At 38.2% G+C, this 20,583-nt stretch overlaps 1 protein-coding gene across 2 annotated transcripts in view; it reads right to left on the bottom strand.

The window, feature by feature from the left end:
- The window catches only part of Supt3h (SPT3 homolog, SAGA and STAGA complex component), a 459,651-nt gene that overhangs the window by 57,725 nt on the left and 381,343 nt on the right, over positions 1-20,583 (bottom strand). For both annotated transcript variants that reach the window (XM_029561584.1, XM_008829029.3), the window contains one exon: positions 15,780-15,890. In XM_029561584.1, coding sequence (XP_029417444.1) covers positions 15,780-15,890 — 111 coding nt within the window. The remainder of the gene's footprint in view (positions 1-15,779; positions 15,891-20,583) is intronic.

The raw sequence follows: 20,583 nt of genomic DNA, 5'->3' as shown, positions 1-20,583 counted from the left end.
CCTCTGGCCTTCATATGTAGAAGCATACATCAGCATGTACACCCACATATACCTGCATGTGTATACACACAGACACACAGACACACACACACACAGGCACATGCTTAAACACACAAAGGTTAGAGGTCAGGCTCTTCCAACCACTCCAAAAACAGACAGCACAAGGAATCTCCAAGAATCATTTAAAATCAAGGTTAGTTTTAGTTTTATCGCAGTTGCCACAGGTTAGAAATGCTGGTCAGTTATCAAATTATCAATTTCTTAATTTAGTTAAAACATAGCAATGTTGGCATAATGGCAGTGAAGTCTGAATGCTCACAAACTGCTGTGGTCAATACACTGGAATGGGACCTTTTGGAATGCATTTCCCCAACTTATACTGAAGGTCTCCGAGTGTTTTCCAGGATGAAGACTTCTACTAGGAGTTCTGGGATGAGCTGACAAGTCCTTCTGCCACTCCTGTCCTCAACTGCCTTAGAAAAATCATAGTCATCTCTCTGCCTATTTGCAGAGCCTTACTCCCCGTTTTTCACAGACTGTCAATTGTACAGCTGTAAAGGCCTTCTGAAGCAACGTCTTATTTGTTCTCGTCAGACCATCTTCCCAGCCTCTTATCTTTCCCCAGTGTTTCTCTATATCAAATTAGGGACAGTTATTTCATGTGTGTGTATGTGTGTGTGTGTATGTGTGTGTGTGTGTGTGTGTGTGTGTGTATGTTGCTAGGAATTGAATCCCCAGCCTCATGCTTGTTGGGTAAGCATTCTAGTCCAGACCTCTATTCCACCCTTCTTTACAATATAGTTTTTACTTCAAAATTAATAAGATTCTTTTCATTTTCCAATTAAGTTTAAACGATAAAACTGACACTTTTCAAACAGTGTTCGCTCTCTTACTCATTTCATAGAACTTAAATAAAATTTTCAGAAACAACAAAAAAAATTCCCCAGACCATAAAATCATTTACCAAAATGGTTTTCTATAAATAATATACTTTGATTTATAATAACTGGGAAATATTCTTACAGACATTGGTTTTAAGATTATTTGTGAACCTTCCTCTTCATAGTTAGGCAAATATTTTCATTTCCTTATCCAAGGTTTTTTTTTTTTAATTTAGAAAGGCTATTTTCTTCTAAGTTAAAAATGTTTATTTCTTTCATAAGAGAAACCGCCAAGCTTCGACATAATTGTGGCAAGCTTGCTTGTTTGTCTTATAAGCTATTGCTAACATTACTGGTTAGCTTTTGTTAACATTATTCATGCCCACTATTGACAGCATAATTCAGAACTGATTTCATCTCCTCAAAGACCTTGGTTCATTGTTTATCTGAGAATCTACTGCTGTTCTAACTCTTCTGGTGCATCTTGTAGCTCTGCATTATTTAAACTGATCTCAGACACCATCCTCATACTAGGGGCTTGGTTGGTTTGCAAAATAAAATTTGTTTTTTCTTTGGGCAGAACCAGAATATAAGATAAATAATTTTCAGATTGCTTGAAAGAATGTCATCATTATTGGAAGAGTTGTAAACTTAGAGTAACAAATTCAAGAGACTGCATTGCTTAAGGCATAAAACTTACTCTGGAGTTTAGGCCAAAACTCTGGCACATATAGCTTCTCTTTTGCCACCTGTTTTTATGGTTTTTCTTGTGAGATGCTTTCAAATTCTATATATAAAGTAGATATTTTTATTTTAGTTTTTTGAAAGTTTAATAGAATTTTTAAAGTGTATCTTACTATATGCCTTAAAATAAAGGCTAATTTGTGGTTCTAATGTTGGGGCCTATCTAGTTGCTAACGTAAAGAATCTTGGTATTATACATTTACAGCTAGACTTACAAACATACAAATTTGAGCAGTACGAACTTTGGCTGTGTTTTTAGCCACTATGAGCAACTGTTGTGGATGCTATGTTAACTTGTGAGTATAAGTGAAAACTGGAATCAGATCATGGAGAAGATAAACACTAGCTGGGAACTGCTCACTTTTAAGCACTATCCATTTATGATGCTAGGTCAGGCCAATCTACAGACCTTCATGGCATTCTGAAACAGTTGTCCTTTCTTGGGGGGGGGCAGGATGTGCTAAGATAATTCTAACATAAAAGTTGTCATTTTAACTACTCTTAATTGGTCATATGATATTGTTTTTATTTTTTGAGACAAGGTCTTGTGTAGCCCAGGTTGGGCTTGAACACATCTTCCTCCTGCCTCAGCGTCTCTGGTTGCTGAGATTACAGATGTACTGTGCTACTATGCCAGTCCCTTTTAACTATTTTAAGTGTACCGTTCAGTATACTAATTACATTCAAAATATTGAGTAGCACAATCTATTTTCCAAAACTTTTCATCACTCAAATAGAAAAAAAAATCTATAGTAATTAAGCAATTTAATCCTCACTGCTCTCATCCCTGGACTATCGAGTCTACTTTTTGTTGCTATGAAACTGGCCTGTTTAGCTAGCTCATGTAAGTGGAACCATACAATACTGTTCATTTGTGCCTGACTCCCTTTACTCATCATCATGTTTTCATGGTTCTTTTATGCTGAGGCTGATTTCCCTGGGCAGCAAGAAGAGGCAAACCAACACTCACCATTGGCAAGAAGGTAGAGGCATCTGAGAACAGGGTTTCCTGACTGTGACATGGGAAGAGGTTTCTTCTCCAGTCTTGTCTCTATTTGCATACAGAGCATAATGCCAACCTCCCAGCTGACAGAGTACACCAGGACACATTCCTTTGAACTCTGTTTTCCTTTGCTGAGATCCCGATATTCCCCTGCCCTCATTGTACCCAAGGCAAATAGAATCACAACATCTGTGGATGGATGTCTGCTTTTCTTTAGCATAAAAAGACAATTTTTTTTTCTAGTGAAGAAACACGTGAAGTCCTATCTCCAACCTGCAGCTGTCCAGCTCTTTTATTTAGCCATGTGGCAAAAAGTATTACAAGTTGGGAATTTATTTCTTAATGGGGCAGGAGAAAAATGCCTCACTCAGAACACAGACAACTAGTCTGTGTGGGAACCTTACATATTTCATAGCAGCATGTGGGGTGATTTTTTTTTCCAAGAAGAGTTTGAAAACAAGATGTCTAGACTTTTCTCCTAATTGATGGCTATGCATAAAAATGTATCATAAAAATGTGTCTGAAACTGTACAGGAGCATACCACTAACAAAGGCACTTTTATCAAAAAATAAGGCTGTGTCTATGAGAACCTATAATCGTCTAACAACTAGGGATTCTTTAATATCCAAATCATTCTGCTAACTGAATGGCTTCAAATTTTGTTTTCCAATTGGTTATTCTGGTGTTGACAATATTTTAGACAAAACCTTCTTAAATGGATCATGCTAATTCAATTCTATCTTTACCACAACATATTTATAATTGCAACTTTAGAATAAACAGCACTAGTTCTCACTAGAAGCTTTCAATTTAAGAGCTTATAAGAGTCACATGAGTGACAAAAAGCAATACTCTATTACAGGAAAGTACTCTTGGAACCTAATCATTGGACTTCATTTCCTTTGAATATTAAAAAGTGCTCTCAAGAAGTTACACAAATAAGATCAGTTCCATGATAAAATTATTAACTATGAAGAGCATAAGTTTCATCTACATTACCTAATTCCCTAAATGCCATCTGCAAAATGACAGAAGGTTCTCCTCCACATTCACAGACAATCCTCGGAGCCCTGGAGCCTTACAGCACAGTTCCTTCCTATTGGCTGAGCATTTGATAGCTCCAGTCAAGGTTCCAGCCAGATGCTATGAACAGTCTTGTTCTTTTCCTTTCAGTCTGTTCAATATGAACATTTCATTTTAAAACAGATGTCACTCCTGAGGCAGCTTAGCTTGGGCTTCAGTTTGCCTTGGATTCCCAAGAAATCAATGACCAATGCCAAATAGTAATAATGAAGCATCCAATCATTCTTTTGGCTGCCTTGTTAGTATTTGTAAACAGATTAATCATAGGTCATAGACTGTCTACTTACACAGGCCACATCGAGTGTGGGCCTAAAATTGATCAGGATGATTAAAATCAGACTCTGACACAGAACATCATCATATAAGTCTGATTCATTCATTCACCTTTTATTTTAAGCTCCAAATAAGCAAAACAAAACAAAGCATTATCTGCTGCTGAGAGAGGCACCACATGATTAAGATGCACTACCTTTATCTGAGAATAGGTCCTCCCCAAGTTTGGATCAGACCAGGAAATATATGTCTTGAAGGGAGTTGGTCAAAGACCAGGACTGGATTAGAGGAGAAAATGGTTCATAGTCCAAGAAACAGGAAGGAGATTGGATTTGTATTCTTCTTATACACCCAGCAACACTAAGTATTCCCCAAGTCCACATATATCCAAGGGCTAAAAGGATTCTTTCTCTAGAACTTGACTTTTAAGAGAAGTATGGGCACTCAGAGGCTGTCTTGAGATTAATGTCGAGACAGTGGCAGAATTCTCTCAACCAAGTATGCAAGAAATACTGCTACCAAAATTAGGAAGGGCCTCAGAGGGTTTGTTCATATAACATTACAATATTTTTCTTTCCACTGAGGAGAACTGAAGGAAAACTTTCAATTTGGGATGGAAGAAAAATATATAAATATCAAATACTGGAGTCATAGGATGATAGCGATTTCACAATTAAATTCTTAGCAGATTTCTGGTAATTCAAAGACTTTGGGAAGCTTTCATTTGCCTTGAGCAGCTAACTTAACAAGGTTCTGCTGAAATAGACTAAGAAAATGGACTAAAGGTCACATTGGTCACCAACTTATCATCGTCAAACAATTTGTTTAATTATAGACGTTTGAAACATTTTCCCAGGTATAAAACGTACATTGTGAGTGGATAATGATGCTCCACTAGTAGAAATTCAAGAATCAGCAAGGGCAGCAGCAGGGACTATTTCCGGGACAGGCATCTTCCCTAACTCTCAGGTAGGAAGCCTGTCATCTCGGCCAGTTCGCAATGCATTACATCTTTCAATTTCTCCTTTCAGCCTAAACTTTCCTGCTCCTGTAGGCTCAGTCCTGAAAAGCTTCTGGCAGTCACTTTTTGGAACCCACTGTTTCTGTAGCTTTTCCTCTTTTCACCACACCCTTTCTGCCTCTAAGCTTCACTTCCCGTATGTGGTCAGCCATGCCACCACCACCGGAAGTGAAACTCTGCTCAGCATGGGCTCCCTTGCCCACACAAGGGCAAGCATGTGGGGCAGGAAAAGATTCCAACATTCATGGATCTTGAGACACTCTGTGCCTTTCCGGCTAAAAGGACACATTATCATCATTCATTCCATAGACGAAAAAATAGACAGAAACAGGAAATTTCTTGAGAGCCATAAGAAAAGAGAAGCCAATCAATGGGTCTGGGTCTCCATTTCATGCTCAGATGTCAAGCTGGGCCTCCCTTTCCAATTCTCAAGAGGGCATTATTGGTGAGATACTACTATAATCTATTAGTTGGAATTTTATTAGGATGACAATGAATTTCAAAGAAAATACCCACTTGCAATTTTTTAGCATGTTCTACATATTAGGGATTGTTGTAGAAACCTTCAAATAGTTATTACTAAAATTTACTAAAATTTGCTAATTTTCACAAATGGCAGAACTAAGGACCAAACAATTTGACTCAAAAGACCTTTGATAATCCATCAAAGACAGACGAATGCGAACCAGTTGTCTACAAGAAACAGTATTAATAACATTTTGGTTTATTGAGAATAATCTCTTTAAGTGAGACTAAATTCACATGCATTCATGCATACACATGTGAAAATCATATCCATTTTAAGGATCGTAGCTAAAATAAAAGTGACATCTTGGTGGAAAGCCAATGCTTACGTCTCCGGTGCTTTCTAACAGCAGAAACTCTGCCAGTGAGCTGCACCATGACTGACATCTTCACCTGGGCAGAGCACAGGGTGTTCCACATAAATTCCAGGACTTTAAATGAGACCTGGGAATCTTGGGATAAATATCTCCAGGCTCAGTGGGATCACTGCCAAGCAGCCTACTTCTGTTCTTTGCCTGTAATTGTTTATGAACTATGATGCTGGGGTCTGTGGAATCCAAGTATTTTAAATGTTTCCACTACATTTTATGTATAATCATGAATATTTAAAATATCCCTCTACTATTATATAGAAAGGAAGAAAGAAAAGTTATCTGTAAAGTTCTTTAAGTGAGATATGCAAGTATCTAAACTTACTTAAAAATTGCATCACTAATGCCATGTTCTAGCTATATAAGCTGATAGTCTCACTAGCAAATTCATGTCAGGTGGGTTAACTGGTGGTAACTCAGTGGTACAGCTGGTAATCTACATCATCGGGTTAAGTGGCATGTTCAATGACCAATGAATTTCTAGAAAACTGGCTTGAAGCATGTATCATTTTGACAGACACACTTGAGAATGAGCGCTTCAGGATCTTTCTTTACAAATAGGAAACACCTTGAAACCACCGTAAACAGCCACCATCAGAGAACTCGTCATCTGCTTTTCTCCAGGAAACTCACACGTCAGGAACGCTCTTGTGAAGCCCCCAAAGCTCTGCCATTGTGACAAAGCTCACTTTTTAATTTGAGGGGCCTTATTTCTCCCTGTCTGAGAACTGAAAATGAGAAGTCTTCACATTAGACCCAATCCAAGGCCCAGTCTATTTGCAAAAGAAGGACTCCTCGGAGGTGGACGCCAAAGAACACTTCTTTATCACTTTGGTCTCGACTTGGCACAGTGTTTCAGATGGTATTCATTTGGAAGAAGGAGATTGATGACATAGCTTGTCCAATCCTGTAAGTGGCTTTACTAGAAGTGGGTATGGTATGGGCAGAAAAATATAAATTCTTCTGTCTGTAGGCAACCAAAAACATACCAACTCATCTTGGAGTAATCTAACCAATAAGATGATTTAGAGGACAGTTCAGTGGCAGCAGTTTTGGAAGGCAAAGGCTTAACAGAAGGAACATAAATCAAAGGTGACTGGCAGGTAAAGGATATATGCCGCAATCAGCCAAACCATGTGCACACTGGCACAAATTCAATAAGATCATTTATAAAATTTTTAAGGCAGAAGTACACAAAAGGGGGTCTGGTGCTAACTAAATCCACAGATAGCTTACATGCCACTGAAATAAACACTTCCAGATGCGAGTGTACAAAACCCTTTCACAGAAAGAACTGTTTTCTTTCATAAATCTGAAGGAGGGACTTTTAGCAAAGAAGGGCAAAAAAAAAAAAATCTAAAGCTGAGATGGAGCCACTCACACACTGGAAATGCTCACTGAGGTAGAGTGAGTTATGGCTAATGATGAGCTAGGCAGAGTGTCTCCAGTGAGACGCATCGCAGAGTCAGTAAGGCTGGATTTCTGCCTAACTGAGGGAAATGCTAAGGCATCATTCCACAAGTTCTGTAAAATCTGTACTTGGCAGCACATGCCGCTCTGACTGCACTACTTAGAGCTTATTTTGGGGACTGGGGTGCAGGGCGATGGCAGAGATAATGGACTCATAAAGAGATAAAAGCTACTAATCAAAGTTTAGATGAACAATTCTGTATATATACACAGGCACGAAGCTATTGCAGGCATGCCTTCAATGATGAGAAAAATCCATCTGGCTAGATCAGATCAGTCATCTTTCAGGAATGCAGGACCAAATTCATTAATGATTTAGAAAGCCAATTTGTTAATCAGATCAGCAAAATGATCATGGGATTTTATGGTCATAAATGAATATATGCATAAAATGAAATAGAAGGCTGTAATGTCTTTTTTATTTTTATGTTTAGATCACTTCTGCATGAAGCCCTATTTATGCCCCCCATGTAAACCCTCAGCCCATTAACCAGGAAATGCTCTTGAAATTAGTCTTCTTGTTGAGTCTTTAAATTCAAGTTCTCTGCAGGCATCTGGACACTGAATTCAATCATGAGAACATTTTAATTGTTTATGCAGAAGCCCAAGTTATAAACTTGCCATCTTGAGTTCCCTCATTAAGGGTCCTGTTCTAAGTATTCTGTATGTCAAGAATCTTTGAGTGCATTTTGTCCTCTCCATTCTCTTTAGCACAACCTAAGAAGAGACTCTTCGGCCTCCTGCTGCAACACTGCAGTGCTGTGCTCTGCTTACTGCATCATCTCAGGCTGGTCTTTCCTTGGCAGCACCATGAGCTACATTTTCTAAGACAGCTGTTCCTATTCTACTCTCACCCAGACCAAATCTCTCCTTGATGACATCAGTATCTAATATTTTCTTAATATATAATCTCATATATAAGAGATAAAACTAATTCACTATGTACTATTTAGAGGAAATACTTATTAGAGGAAATACAGGCACAGCTGGGTACCCCTCTTCATATGCCAAATCCCAGCTCTATATTAACATAATTTTGTAGAAAATATTTACTTAATTGAATGGAGATACCGGAGCTATAAGAATCTCAGGGTATGGAGGACACTAACACTGGTCCTTCCACTGAAAAACTGTGTTGTTCAGTTGTCTAAGCATGGGCTTTGCCAAGTGGAGTGCTATTATACTTGGAAATCAAGCGCTGCCCTTATGAGAATGTGCTTTATTCCATCAGAAGGTGTGGCTTTGAATTGTTTTAGCACTGGTAAGTGATAAAGAGTAACTCAGCAGTATAGAGAATTGCTTTACTACATTATTTTCTAGCCATTTGTGAGTGGGCCATGTAGGTATCATTTGCTATGAAAGGCTAAGGTGAAGTTAGCTTGATATAAGCAGCAAACCCTTGTACTGTCTTCCTTAGCCAGTGGTTTCTAAGAAAACCTTGCTATAGAGACCAGGCTGGCTTTCTTTTTCTTTTTTCTTTTCTCTCCTCTATTCCTCTTCTTCCCTGTCTCCACTGACAGCCCAGCTAGCTGAGGAAGGTTTGTCAACTACAACATATTTACTTATTAGTTGTGAATACAATAAAGGGTGTTTTAGGTTGGATCAGGCATGCAGACTAAGAATCGGTGCCAGAAACCTGGTCTCGAACTTCTCTACTGGAAACTTGTGAAGTCTGCACAAATGTTGGAATTGGAATTGACAGCAACCTGTAGGCCAGGCTGTGACCTTCTGGAGCCAGAGAAGGAAATCAAAACCTCCCTCCCTGGTTTTTAGGGCCTGACTATCACCTTGACTGCAACTGGGCAAATTCAGAGGCTGACACTGGGCTCCCTTACCACCTCTGTCAACTAATCAGCCAAAATACTTCTAGATCTGGAGAGCCCTACTCCATATAGTGGGCCCATGCCCAGAATAGCAAGTGACTAACCAGGTAGGAAAGCCTACCCAGGTGCCAGGGAGACATTGAACATCTGAGTGACATATGGGCTCTGAATTTTTCTACTCTCACAGCTTGAGGTCATGCAGAGGCAGCACATGGGGGTGGAATGTTCGATCTGTGCATACACAGCTTAGGGGATTTGGTTTAAATCAAATCAAAATTAAAACATCAGCCAGGAAGGCAAGGCATAATTATTTTTTTCTGCACATTTTTCCTACCTTCAATATAATTTTAAATATATGTTGGGCATAATAAAAGATACCAGTTTCATTTTTGGAAAATGTAAATTCCTGTTTATACTTTGTTTACTTATGTTGTGAGATTAACTGTGCAGCAATATCATTAAGTTAAATGATAGTCCAACAATTAATATTTGTTGACTAAGGTATGTGACATTATATAAGAAATCACCAAAAAACAAATAATTTCCAGTTCAGCAGGTTTTCATCCTGGCTACTTGAAGGGAATTTTTGTCACACGTGCTTATAGGAGGCTGGGTGTGGTGGCCCAGCCTATAATCCCAGTACTCAGGAGGCAGAGGCAGGCAGATCTTTGTGAGTTCAAGGCCAGCTGAGGCTACAGGGAGACCCTGTCTCAACAAAACCAAAAACAACATGCTTATAGGGGGATGAGGACATGGCTTGCTCAGTAACTCTGATCCCCATCACCTACATAAAAGTCAGGCACTGGGGGTTGCGGGGAGAGAGAGAGGAGGATCTTTGGGACTTGCTAGCTAGCTAGTCTACCCTAATCAGAAAGCTCCAGGTTTGTGAAAGACCCAGTCTCAAAAAATAAAACAATAGCAATTGAGGAAGATACCGACATCAATCTCTTTCATATGCACAGGCACCGCCATATGTGTACCTTTCTATATAAACACATAGCACCCTCACAAAGCATGCTTATGAACATTAGATACACTCAGTACCTGGCATGGTGAGAATCTCCTATAATAAAGCAATGTGCTATTTTCTAAGATTCATCTAATTTAAATATAAATATAAATAAAAATTTAAATTTTAAGTGTAATTTTTGCTCAATTCAATATCCCGAATGAGGGTGCATTTCTGCTCATAATTCTTTTCAGCACTGAGTATTGAACTCAGGGCCCCATGCATGCTAAAACAAATACTCTACCATTAAGCAATATCCCCAGTCTGAGGGTATATTTAATATTTATATTCTTTTTGTTTTCAGACAAAAGTTTCTTGCTGTTTTTAGAGCACAATTTTAAAATTTAGAAATAGTTCTACTGGGCATGTTAGTGCATAGCTGTATTTCCATATTCCCAGCATTCAGGAGGCTGAGGCAGGAGGATCACAGAGCTGGAGGCTAGCTTGGGCAATATAGCAAAATCTTGTCTCAAAACACAAAGAAGCAGAAATAGTTCCGTTGACTTTAGTTTTCTCCAACTAATTCTTTTACTGCTTTTATGAAATTCTGAGTTAAAGGAATCTTGCTATTTTTCTCCTTTCTCCCTCCCTGGTCCTCTCTGCCTTTCCTTCTCCTCCGTCTCTTCTTCCCTCCCTATCTTCCCCTCCCTCCTCTTTCTTTTTTGAGGGATTTTCTTTTTAGGAGGCACTGAGAAGATTATTCCATTCCCCCAGAAGACTGCAAAGACAAGAAACTATAACAGCATTCTGGAGTCCTACAATCTCCTGTTGCGAAGCTAGTCCTGGCATCACTGTCCCTTTTTCATTTTATCAGGTTCAAATTCTTCCCTTCTTCCCCAAGCCTTTTAAACAAGCAGAGAACCCCCCCACACCCCAGAGGGGTATCCAGAGTTTTCTCATGCCTTAGAAAAACTCACCTGAAAAGGGCTGCTCTGTTACCCACAGCTCTAAGAAATGGCCCAACCTTCAAGGCTGAATATACCTGCTCCATTTTGTATCATGAATCACATGACCAGGTAGACAGCTTCATAGTTTATATTACAATACATAAATCTATCTTTTAAAATGAAAAACTATCTCCTTCAACTGAAACCAATTTGCAGGCTATGTACACCAATAATATGGCCACGCTACCCCACACTCTCCCTGTGCTGAAAGGAGGAGCGCATGGCAGAGACCTCTTGAAGTGAGGATGCAGTCATTGCACTCTGTAAGGTTCACTCTGAGTACCTGAGAAGGTACTTGAAGCTGCTCCACAGTCACGCTCTGTGACCTTGGCTTTGGGCTTTGAGCTGCAGCATTTATGGGGGCTGCCTCTGTGGTAACCACAGATTGAGGCGATTTACCTCCATGGACCCCATAATTACTTAGTCTAAAGCTCAAGCCCAGCCTGCAGTGGGAAACGCTACGCAGGGCTGATATAAAACAAGGCCTGCAGTTCTGAAAGCCAGAGCAACTGTCCACTGAGTGTGATGACTCAATCCCATGTGCAATGCCTGCATTTGTTTTAGCTTCTGATAGTCAAGAAGAAAAATACACGAATGCTCTAAGCTTTTCTAGGGCCAGGTAGCCTTCTATGAAGCTAGAATATGAGAGAATAAAAGTTCTCACTTAAGCATGGTTATTGACCTAAAGAATTAACTGTATCTCTAGAAAGAAGCTTTAAAAATATCTACTCAGTTTTCTTAAATGCTGAGGCAGAACCATAGCATTTTAAAGCTACTTAGGGCTTGAGCGAGTGAGTCTCAGAGAGGCTTTGAATTGGACCCAAAGATACTTTGCGAGTGCATGATAGAGCTCACCCTAGACTCTTCCATGATGGCTGTGAACATTCTCTTTCTCTCTCGCATACATGTACACAGACACATATCCAAGTATATGCATAGCAGAGGCTTCTTGGGATGCTATGGTCTCATATCATTAGTTATTGAAAGATGTTTGCACTAGACTAATAGGGATGGGAAATACTTAAAAATTCTTTACACTGTATTTCTATTTATTTACTCAATTTTAATTGATTTTTTTGCAATTTTCATATAGTATAATCTGATACTATTTAGATCCCTTCCCAATCCATACCTCTCCTTACTGTACCCCCATAAATTAGACTCTATACAGTCTATAGAGTCTAATTTGTGTCCCCAAATGTTCTTCAATGTGGGTCCATCCATTGAGTCTGGTTAAGCTCCCAAGAGTCCTATTGAAAGAGACATGTCATATTGCTTTGACTACTTGTGTGTGTCTGTGTTCATGAGTGTACATGTGTTCCTGCAGGTGTACATGTATGTGTTGAGGTTAGGTTGGTGTTGCTGTCTTCTTCAATAGCTTTGCACCTTCTTTTCTGAGATGGGGTCTCTCACTGAACCAGAGTGTACCAAAGCAGCTGTACTGGCTGGCTAGAAAGCCCCTGGGATCCACCTGTCTCTGCCTGCCTAGGACTGGGATTACAGTGTGTCACTATACCCAGCTTCTTTATGCAGGTGCTGGGGTTTGAACTCAGGACCTTTTGCTTAGAGGGCAAGCACTTTACCAATTTAGTCATCTCCCCTGGTCCCGCTTTGACGATTTTGATCTAGAATTTTATATTCATGGATAATACTAATATCTGAGCACATTAGATTTGTCTGCATTTAATGTTCAATTTGGAAAATTAAATGTCTCAAAGTATTCAAATTTTTACATGTAAATACCAAGTAGAAGTTGGGCAGAACTCTTAAATATTTATATTTTTATTGGCCGCCACTTTTTTCAATAAAGTTTTTGAGAGTACTACTTATTACAGATTGAAGCCAAGTATCTTTCATATAAATATAGCCCACTGATCTAAAAAAAATGCGACATTTACCATATAAAAATGCCCTAAAGTTGAATGCTGTCCAGATAAATATACAATTTTAATAGTTATTTTTAATATTAAATGGGGTGGGAGGAGGTAAAATTCAGTTTTAGAATTTATTATGTCAAATTAGGTGAAATTGTAGTTTCTCTAGGTGAAACACTATTGAATCAGAAACTTAATATGGTCAACTAACACTGTGTTCAATTTCAGATTGTTCTGTGAGAGAATGGGAAAATGTAGAAATAAAAGAGTGGAAAAGTAGGAGAGACAGTTATTAGAAGCAGAGAGAACTTTCTATTTTCTTTGTCATATTTAATCCTTACAACAAAGGAAAATCTGTATTCTTCTCATTTTATAGATAAGAACACTGAGATTTAGAACAAATTAAGTAACCTGCTTAAGTCAGACCAGAGATCCTAGGTGAACAGGAGTGAGAGTCTCTGGTACCTGGGTAACATGGGCTTCAGTGAACTCTTCATAACCTTACCCTCACACACTTACAGAAGATCGCCAACCAAGATGGTTCTTGGGCAATTTCCCAGTGTATTTAACAAAGAATTTAATGAATGAAGCGGCTACCACTTCTTTTTGATGATGGTGAAGATTATTGATTACAAGTTTTTCCTCCTTGCATTAGGTACATTTTTCTTTTTCAAAATATTCATTTATTTATTTTACATATAGGAGTGCTTGCACGTATGCCTGGCTCTCAGAAGCCAGAAGAGTGTGTTGGATCCTCTGGAACTGGAGTTATAGATGGCTATGAGCTGCCATGGGGGTGCTGAGACCTGAACTCAGGTCCTCTGCAAGAGCAGTAAGTGCTTTTAACTGCCGAGTCATCTCTCCAGCCCAGATAACATCTTCTGCTACCACTTTCGGTACTTTTCAAAAATCCATTTCCTATTGCTAGGTGTCACGTGCTTCTTGGTTGCTGGCCCCTCGTTCTCGTTTCCATGTTTCCATCTTCTCTCCCCACTCCATCGGGCACTAGTGGCTTTTATCTGAGCATCTGTATTTTAATATTTTCTTCCCTTATCATAGGCCTTTTTGAGACAGGGTCTCCCTGTAGCCCCAGCTGGCCTGGACCTCACTATGTAGACCAAGCTGGCCTTGAACTCACCAATATCTGCTTGCCCCTGCCTCCCAAGTGTTGGGATTACAGGTGTGTGCCACCACACCTCGCTATTTTGACATTTTCAATCGCTTGTTAAAAGTTAGTTTTTCCAATTGGCTTTAAAATTCGTATTTCCAATGATCTCCTATGTTTCTAAGTCTCAGCTGCCTCTTGACTTGTGGCTTAAAATAACCTCATTAAAATGGGATACCTGATTCTATTCTTTCTTCTCAATTTCAAGACCCTAAAATATTTAAGCAAAGGATATATGTCTCCAATTAGCAGTATTAAAATCATGTTCTCACTGGTGGGGTGTATGCTTAGCATATGTGTGAGGCCCGGGGTTAAATTCTTGGAATTAAAAAAAAATATGAAAGCAAAAGAAAATCAGTTTTTTTGTGTGTCAAGCAAGACAAATTTTAAATAGCAGAATGAAAATGATGGTCACCATTGTAAAAGCACATCCAGAGACATTTATGAAACACTTATCATGCTGTCACGAGGAGGTGTCATATAATTCACAGTAATTAGGAAGAATAAAGTTTTGAAAGAAAACTGTATCCGTGAATACAAAGAAAAAAGTAAATGATATAATTTAGAAAGAAACATCCTATGAATAAAAGATGATAAATTTCACTCAGGGAAAAGCACTGGTGGTGCACGTCTTTAATCCCAGCACTCAGGAGGCAGGGGCGGGTGGATGAATCTCTGTGAGGTTGAGGGTAGCCTGGTCTCCATAGCTAGTTCCAGGCTAGCTGGGGCTACACCTGTCTCAAAAAGACAAAAAAAAAAAAAAAAAAAAAAAAAAAAAAAAAGTATATCCTATGTCATATTTACTATGTAGTCATTAATTTGTTATTCATATAGTCATGCATATTCTGCCTTTTAGGTCAATGGATGTATTAAAAAGTAAATTTTATTGTTCCTTGATTATGTAAATCAAGCCATACTTTTGAATGTCAAACCCTCTTTTTTAGAAACAGAGAAAGATTTGGAGAAACTCCCATTAACATAAATAAAGATGTTTTTAAGGGCTGTAAGATAAGCATGAGACTAAAACACACACAGAAACACTTTCTTTAGGCTGCTGAACTATCAAGTCTTCAATTCTCCATTAAAAAAAACAAAACCTTGATTATAAGCTTTCAAATTATTTAAAGATGTGAAAGCCTGTCTGCAGTTCAGCCTAGTTCAAAGCCAGCACAGAAATCATCTCTTCTTCTTCCAACTCAGAGTATGTTTAGGAAAAGGACATCTGATAGAAGTGGTAATGCCAGTCTAACCAATTTAAAATATAAAATGCTTCTAGCAACGTTTGGATACATATAATTTGACAAAAGTTTTATAAACTGTAGCTTTGAAAAAAGTAGAAACTATAAGCTCCAACAAAAAAGCTTAATATGTAATTGAAAGAAAATAATATTTTGTAGAAAAAAAAGTCCTTCCAAAAAGAGACAAAAATGACTTTTATTTCCCAAGAGAATTATGCCACTTTTATACAACAAAATTACAGCCACCACAAATTGCTTTCAACAATTCCATTGCTTCTTCATTTGACCACTTGAAAATCAAAATTCTTTCAGATTATAAATATAACTTTTTATAACTCTGTTATTACGTACTGTGAATGGGGACAGGGGGCCAATCTTGTGGCCATAGCGTCGAATGGCCTCTCTGATGTGGCAGGGCTGGATGGCATCGCTGTGAGCCTCAACACCACAGGCCGCAGTGCTCTGGGACATAAAAACACATAAATTGTTACTAAATCAAAAACACACAACAGAACTACAGTGTATAAAATATGAAAATAAACCTTTATAAAATGGACCATTTTTCCCTTAGGATGCACATCACTGCTGCCATACATCTAAAAGAAAGTTCCATTAACAAATCAAAGATGACTTTTCCATGACCCCTTCGGAGCAGACCTACCAAATGCAGTTTTTATGCCTCCAATATTTCACTGCGGCCTGGATGTCAAGGTAGGGAGACTACAGCCACGTGCGTGCCGGGGAAAAGTGTCACGGGAGCTTGTTGAAAGGACCACAGGAAGCTCTTTGTAAAAACGCTTAATCATTTATTATTATAAATGTTTCTTAGGAGATTCGTGGGCATATTTTTGAAATTTCTTGAGGATCATGAATTTAAAATGAAAAATGTAAAATTGCTATATATTTACTTATCATACTGAGAAGGGTTGTCACAGAGGACCATTTAACTTGACCCCTAAAATATTTTAGGTGTTCTTGGGATAAAACAAACAAAAGTTTCCTATTCTATCTGTCACATCTGTAAAGGGCATGTTTGAAAGCACAAAAAGACACAAGGAAAAGGAAGTTTGTGTATGATGAGAAAATGAATACAAGCTCAGGAACCAATAGATGTGTGTATGTAACATGATTTCCAAACAATTAAAAATGCTTTACACATTTAGTCAAGTCTTCTGGTTCAGGTGCATGTTTGAGCTTGGGCCCAACAATCTTGAGTCCAGACTGCAACACTATGTTACCAGCACTATCAGTATCTCTGGGCCTCAGTTTTCTCATCTGTAAATTAGGATAGTCATAATAAGTGCTGTATAGGATTGTTGAAAAAAATTAAATGAACTGAGATTATAAAAGATACATAGAACAGTACTTGACACATTATGTCATTAGTAGGATCAGATTATTATTTAAATTAAGGATTGAAAATGGAACTACCATGTGCTTGAACAAGTAATTAAAATTTTATTTACTTTATGTGCATGAGTGTTTTGCCTGCATGTATGAAAGTGCATTGTGTGTGCAATATCCACAGAGGCCAGAAGAAGGTGTTGAATCCTTGGAACTGGAGTTATGGATGACTGTTAGCCACTATGTGGGTGCTAGGAACCAAATCCGGTCTCTACAAGAGTAGCCAGTGCTCTTAACTGCTGAGTCATCTCTCCAGCCACCCCTCTCCCCATGCTTTAAATTTAGAGTAAGGTAATTTAAAGCATAGTAGGCACCAGATGTCAGGCCATCGACTTTACAGAAAAAGATCCATTCAGTTTGCATATTGCTATAATTATGGTCTAGAACTCATTTATAGTCACCTAATTATCATGATTTGTTTTCCTGATCCTACAGCAACTATAATTTTTCTGATAAGTCTCAAAACATTTGCATCATAATTCCTCACAGAAAATATAATTCTATGGGTAGCAACCTCTATGGACAAAAATTTGAGAAGATCTTGTCAAAACGAAAAAACACTTCTTTGACTCAGCAATTTTACCTTTAAGAATTTTCATAACAACATATTATAAGGGTACAAAATAGAATGTATATACACATAAAACTATTTAATATAGTACTATCTGAATTGTCAACTAAATGCTTACCAGTGCGGAAACTGGCTAAATAAATTATGATATATCCATTTAAAGAAACAGAAAAGATGATACCCACTTATAGGATCCCTCCACAATCACCCACATTGTGTGGTTCCCAAGGTAAGTTAGCTGAAAAACTGCAGTTTCTAATCACTTGGCACTCACTGTATTACTGCTTGACAAGAAGAAAGACTGAATACTGTATACTCACTGCAACATAAACTGTCTTGTGAAGGTATACCGAATATCAGAAACAGGGCTCTCATGAAGGGTAAGTGGGTCGCTGGAAGACAGGGGTCCAAGGAGACTTAGTTTTCATTATGTATTCCCCCTGTACTTTGGAAACACACTTTTATGCTATGTGCACACTCTTTCTATGACAAACCAGCAGAAAAGTTTAAAATTCCTATAAAGCAAGAATGCCTGCCAGGTGTCTAAGCTGAACTTCAAATAGGACTGAAAAGATAAAGCAAAATGGCTCCTGATTACCTTTATTATTACAACAAGAGTTGGAATGAGCCAAATAGGAACTATTCTAGAATGTCTTTCTCGTTCTCACTCCAACAATACCCTAAATAGCGTCTCTCCTGAGCCCACAACATAAGCTACCTTAGCCCTCTCTTTGGCAATGACATCAAAGCATACAGTGTTCCTTGAATGCTTGTCAATTCTCAGTCCAATCTATTTCATGAAGAATATACTAGAAAAAATGCAATTATCAGGTCCCCAGGTGAGGGCAGAGCATCTCTGGGGTGCCTGTTCTGCTCTACAATACAAATATGACCAGTGCTGCCTCATGCCTGCCTGCATAGGCCATCTGTGAAAGGTAGGTATGTCCTCTTCATTTGTGAAGTCATGTGCATTTAGCTGAATTTAAATTCTTCCAACAGAAACTCAAGAGGAAGTGAAGGAAGAGGTACCAGGAGGTCAGGATCCTCTGTGCTAAGTGAAGTTGGAAGTGTTTCATATACACAGAGCTTCTGTGGCAGTCTCCTAGATGCATTATTTTCCCTCTGCAAATTGGATTTGGTTTTCACTTCTTAACTGTGGCAGAGATAGCAGTTCCTGCAAATTCTCTAATACATTTTGTTTTGTTTATAGAACATGCCCCAAATCTTGTAAGAACTTAGAAATGGCGACAACTAAGCTTTGGAAACCCTGAAAGAGGAGACTGCTACAGTCAATGTGTCTGCTCTCTTCAGACTCATTGTGTTGAAATCTTAATGCCCAAGTGTTAGGATACAGGGCCTTAAGGAGGTGATAAAGTTATGAGGGTGGAGTCCACAGGCCCCATGTGAGGGTAGATGACTCTGTATAAAACCAGAAGTAGACATTATCTAGCCAATGAATTTGCCAGAATCTTGACCTTGGACTTCTTAGCCTTCAGAATGTGCAAAATAAACTTGCATTGCTTATAAGCTCACCAGTATTTTGCTTTAGTATTTCAAATAGACTATGATAGAGTAATAAATTAGGAATTACCTTCTGACTGCTATTTGTAAATATGGACACAAGACACATTGGCTCATGCTATTCTTGCCAAAAGAGCTGGAGTTATCATCACCTTTATAAAAATAAAACATGTACTTCTGTGAAAAACATCTCTTGATTTTCCACTTTGCCGGTTTTGTGTTCACCTGCCACAATCAGCAACTGTGAGCATCAGCATGTGTGAAGGTACCATGTGCATCCACATTTTCTCCATTCATCCACTGAGTTCACTGGAAGAGCTGCTGGCAACTTAAAAGTTTATATTCCCAGTAATTTTTTTCCATCTTTAACAAATACCTCTGTCAAAGTCCAGTTCCTTACCAAAGTACTTATAATCTGTTCAAACTAAACATTTATTCCATATTTAGAATTTTAACTTAGCAGTGAGTCCAGTATTTTCTAATATAGTCAAAGATGCTTCAGAAAAAACCAACACTAAATGTATTTGTTCTGTTAGTAAGAACCTTATACATACCTCAAACATATGTGAAGAGTATTAGATTTATATATAAATTCATTTTTCCTGTACTGATCAGTCCTACACTTTGTTTTGTTTAAATTTTCAAACACTAAATCTATATATTCGACACAATGCAGAGTCCCATTGCTGTAATGTCATCAGAAACATCTGTGGGGCCTGAACACTGCCATTCCTTCAGTGAAGTGGTGGAGCTGTCCATGTGTCGGGTCCTCTTCCTCTTGGCTACATTTTTACTCTAGTTGTGTATTTCCTACTCCATCTGCTTCTACATTCAGAGATGGACACTAGGTAATTCATTATCACAAGGAGTTCTATACACTCCTGAACATGACTCCTTGCCCATCTGTTTTTCCTAGATACTACTGCACAAAATCCTTAGCAGTTTGAATTCCCAGCTGTGGTAGATGGATATTATTAGTATATTAAAAGTTGTATGAATTCTGGATCTCTAGAAGTATCTATACCTGTTCTGTTTCTTTCTGTAAGCTCAAAAATCCCAGACAAGAAAAGAATGCCTTTTCTCAATCTTCTTATCAGAATAATTCAGAGTTCAAGAACCTGGAATCTCAAGAGAATTGCTTCTAATTCTTTCCCCATTTATAATGGCAGACTAGACTTATGCTCATCTTGAAAATGTTAATCTTAGATAGAAATATCGCATATCTCAGAGTAGAGCAGATGAAAGGTTAGGGTCACTATTAATTGTACTACGGCCACTCATCGACCATAAAGGTGATGTGTTATCTGGCCAGATAAAGTGTCTCTCCCTGGACTGTTACACACACAGCTTCAGAGCTTCATTTTCTAGGGTTTCTCCTCAGACCAAAGTGTGTCATGTTTCTCTCCAGAGGTATAGTATATATCTACATACTATGTATATGTGTGTATATGTCTATAGATACACACACACACACACACACACACACACACACATATATATATATATATACATATTAGCCAAATTTCTCATTTCAGGGTTTTTGTCACAATGATTATTCTTAAAATGATAATTTTATACAACTAGAAAAAGTTTATCTTTAATCAAGGAAATTGAAACTAGAAGTCACTCAAGGAAGACAGGAAAGAAACACTAAATTTA

This window comes from Nannospalax galili, unplaced genomic scaffold, assembly GCF_000622305.1.
Source record: "Nannospalax galili isolate Female #2095 unplaced genomic scaffold, S.galili_v1.0 scaffold653, whole genome shotgun sequence".
Taxonomy (NCBI): Eukaryota; Metazoa; Chordata; class Mammalia; order Rodentia; family Spalacidae; genus Nannospalax; species Nannospalax galili.
Note: the sequence above shows the minus strand (reverse complement) of the source record. Positions and strands in the feature narration are given on the sequence as shown.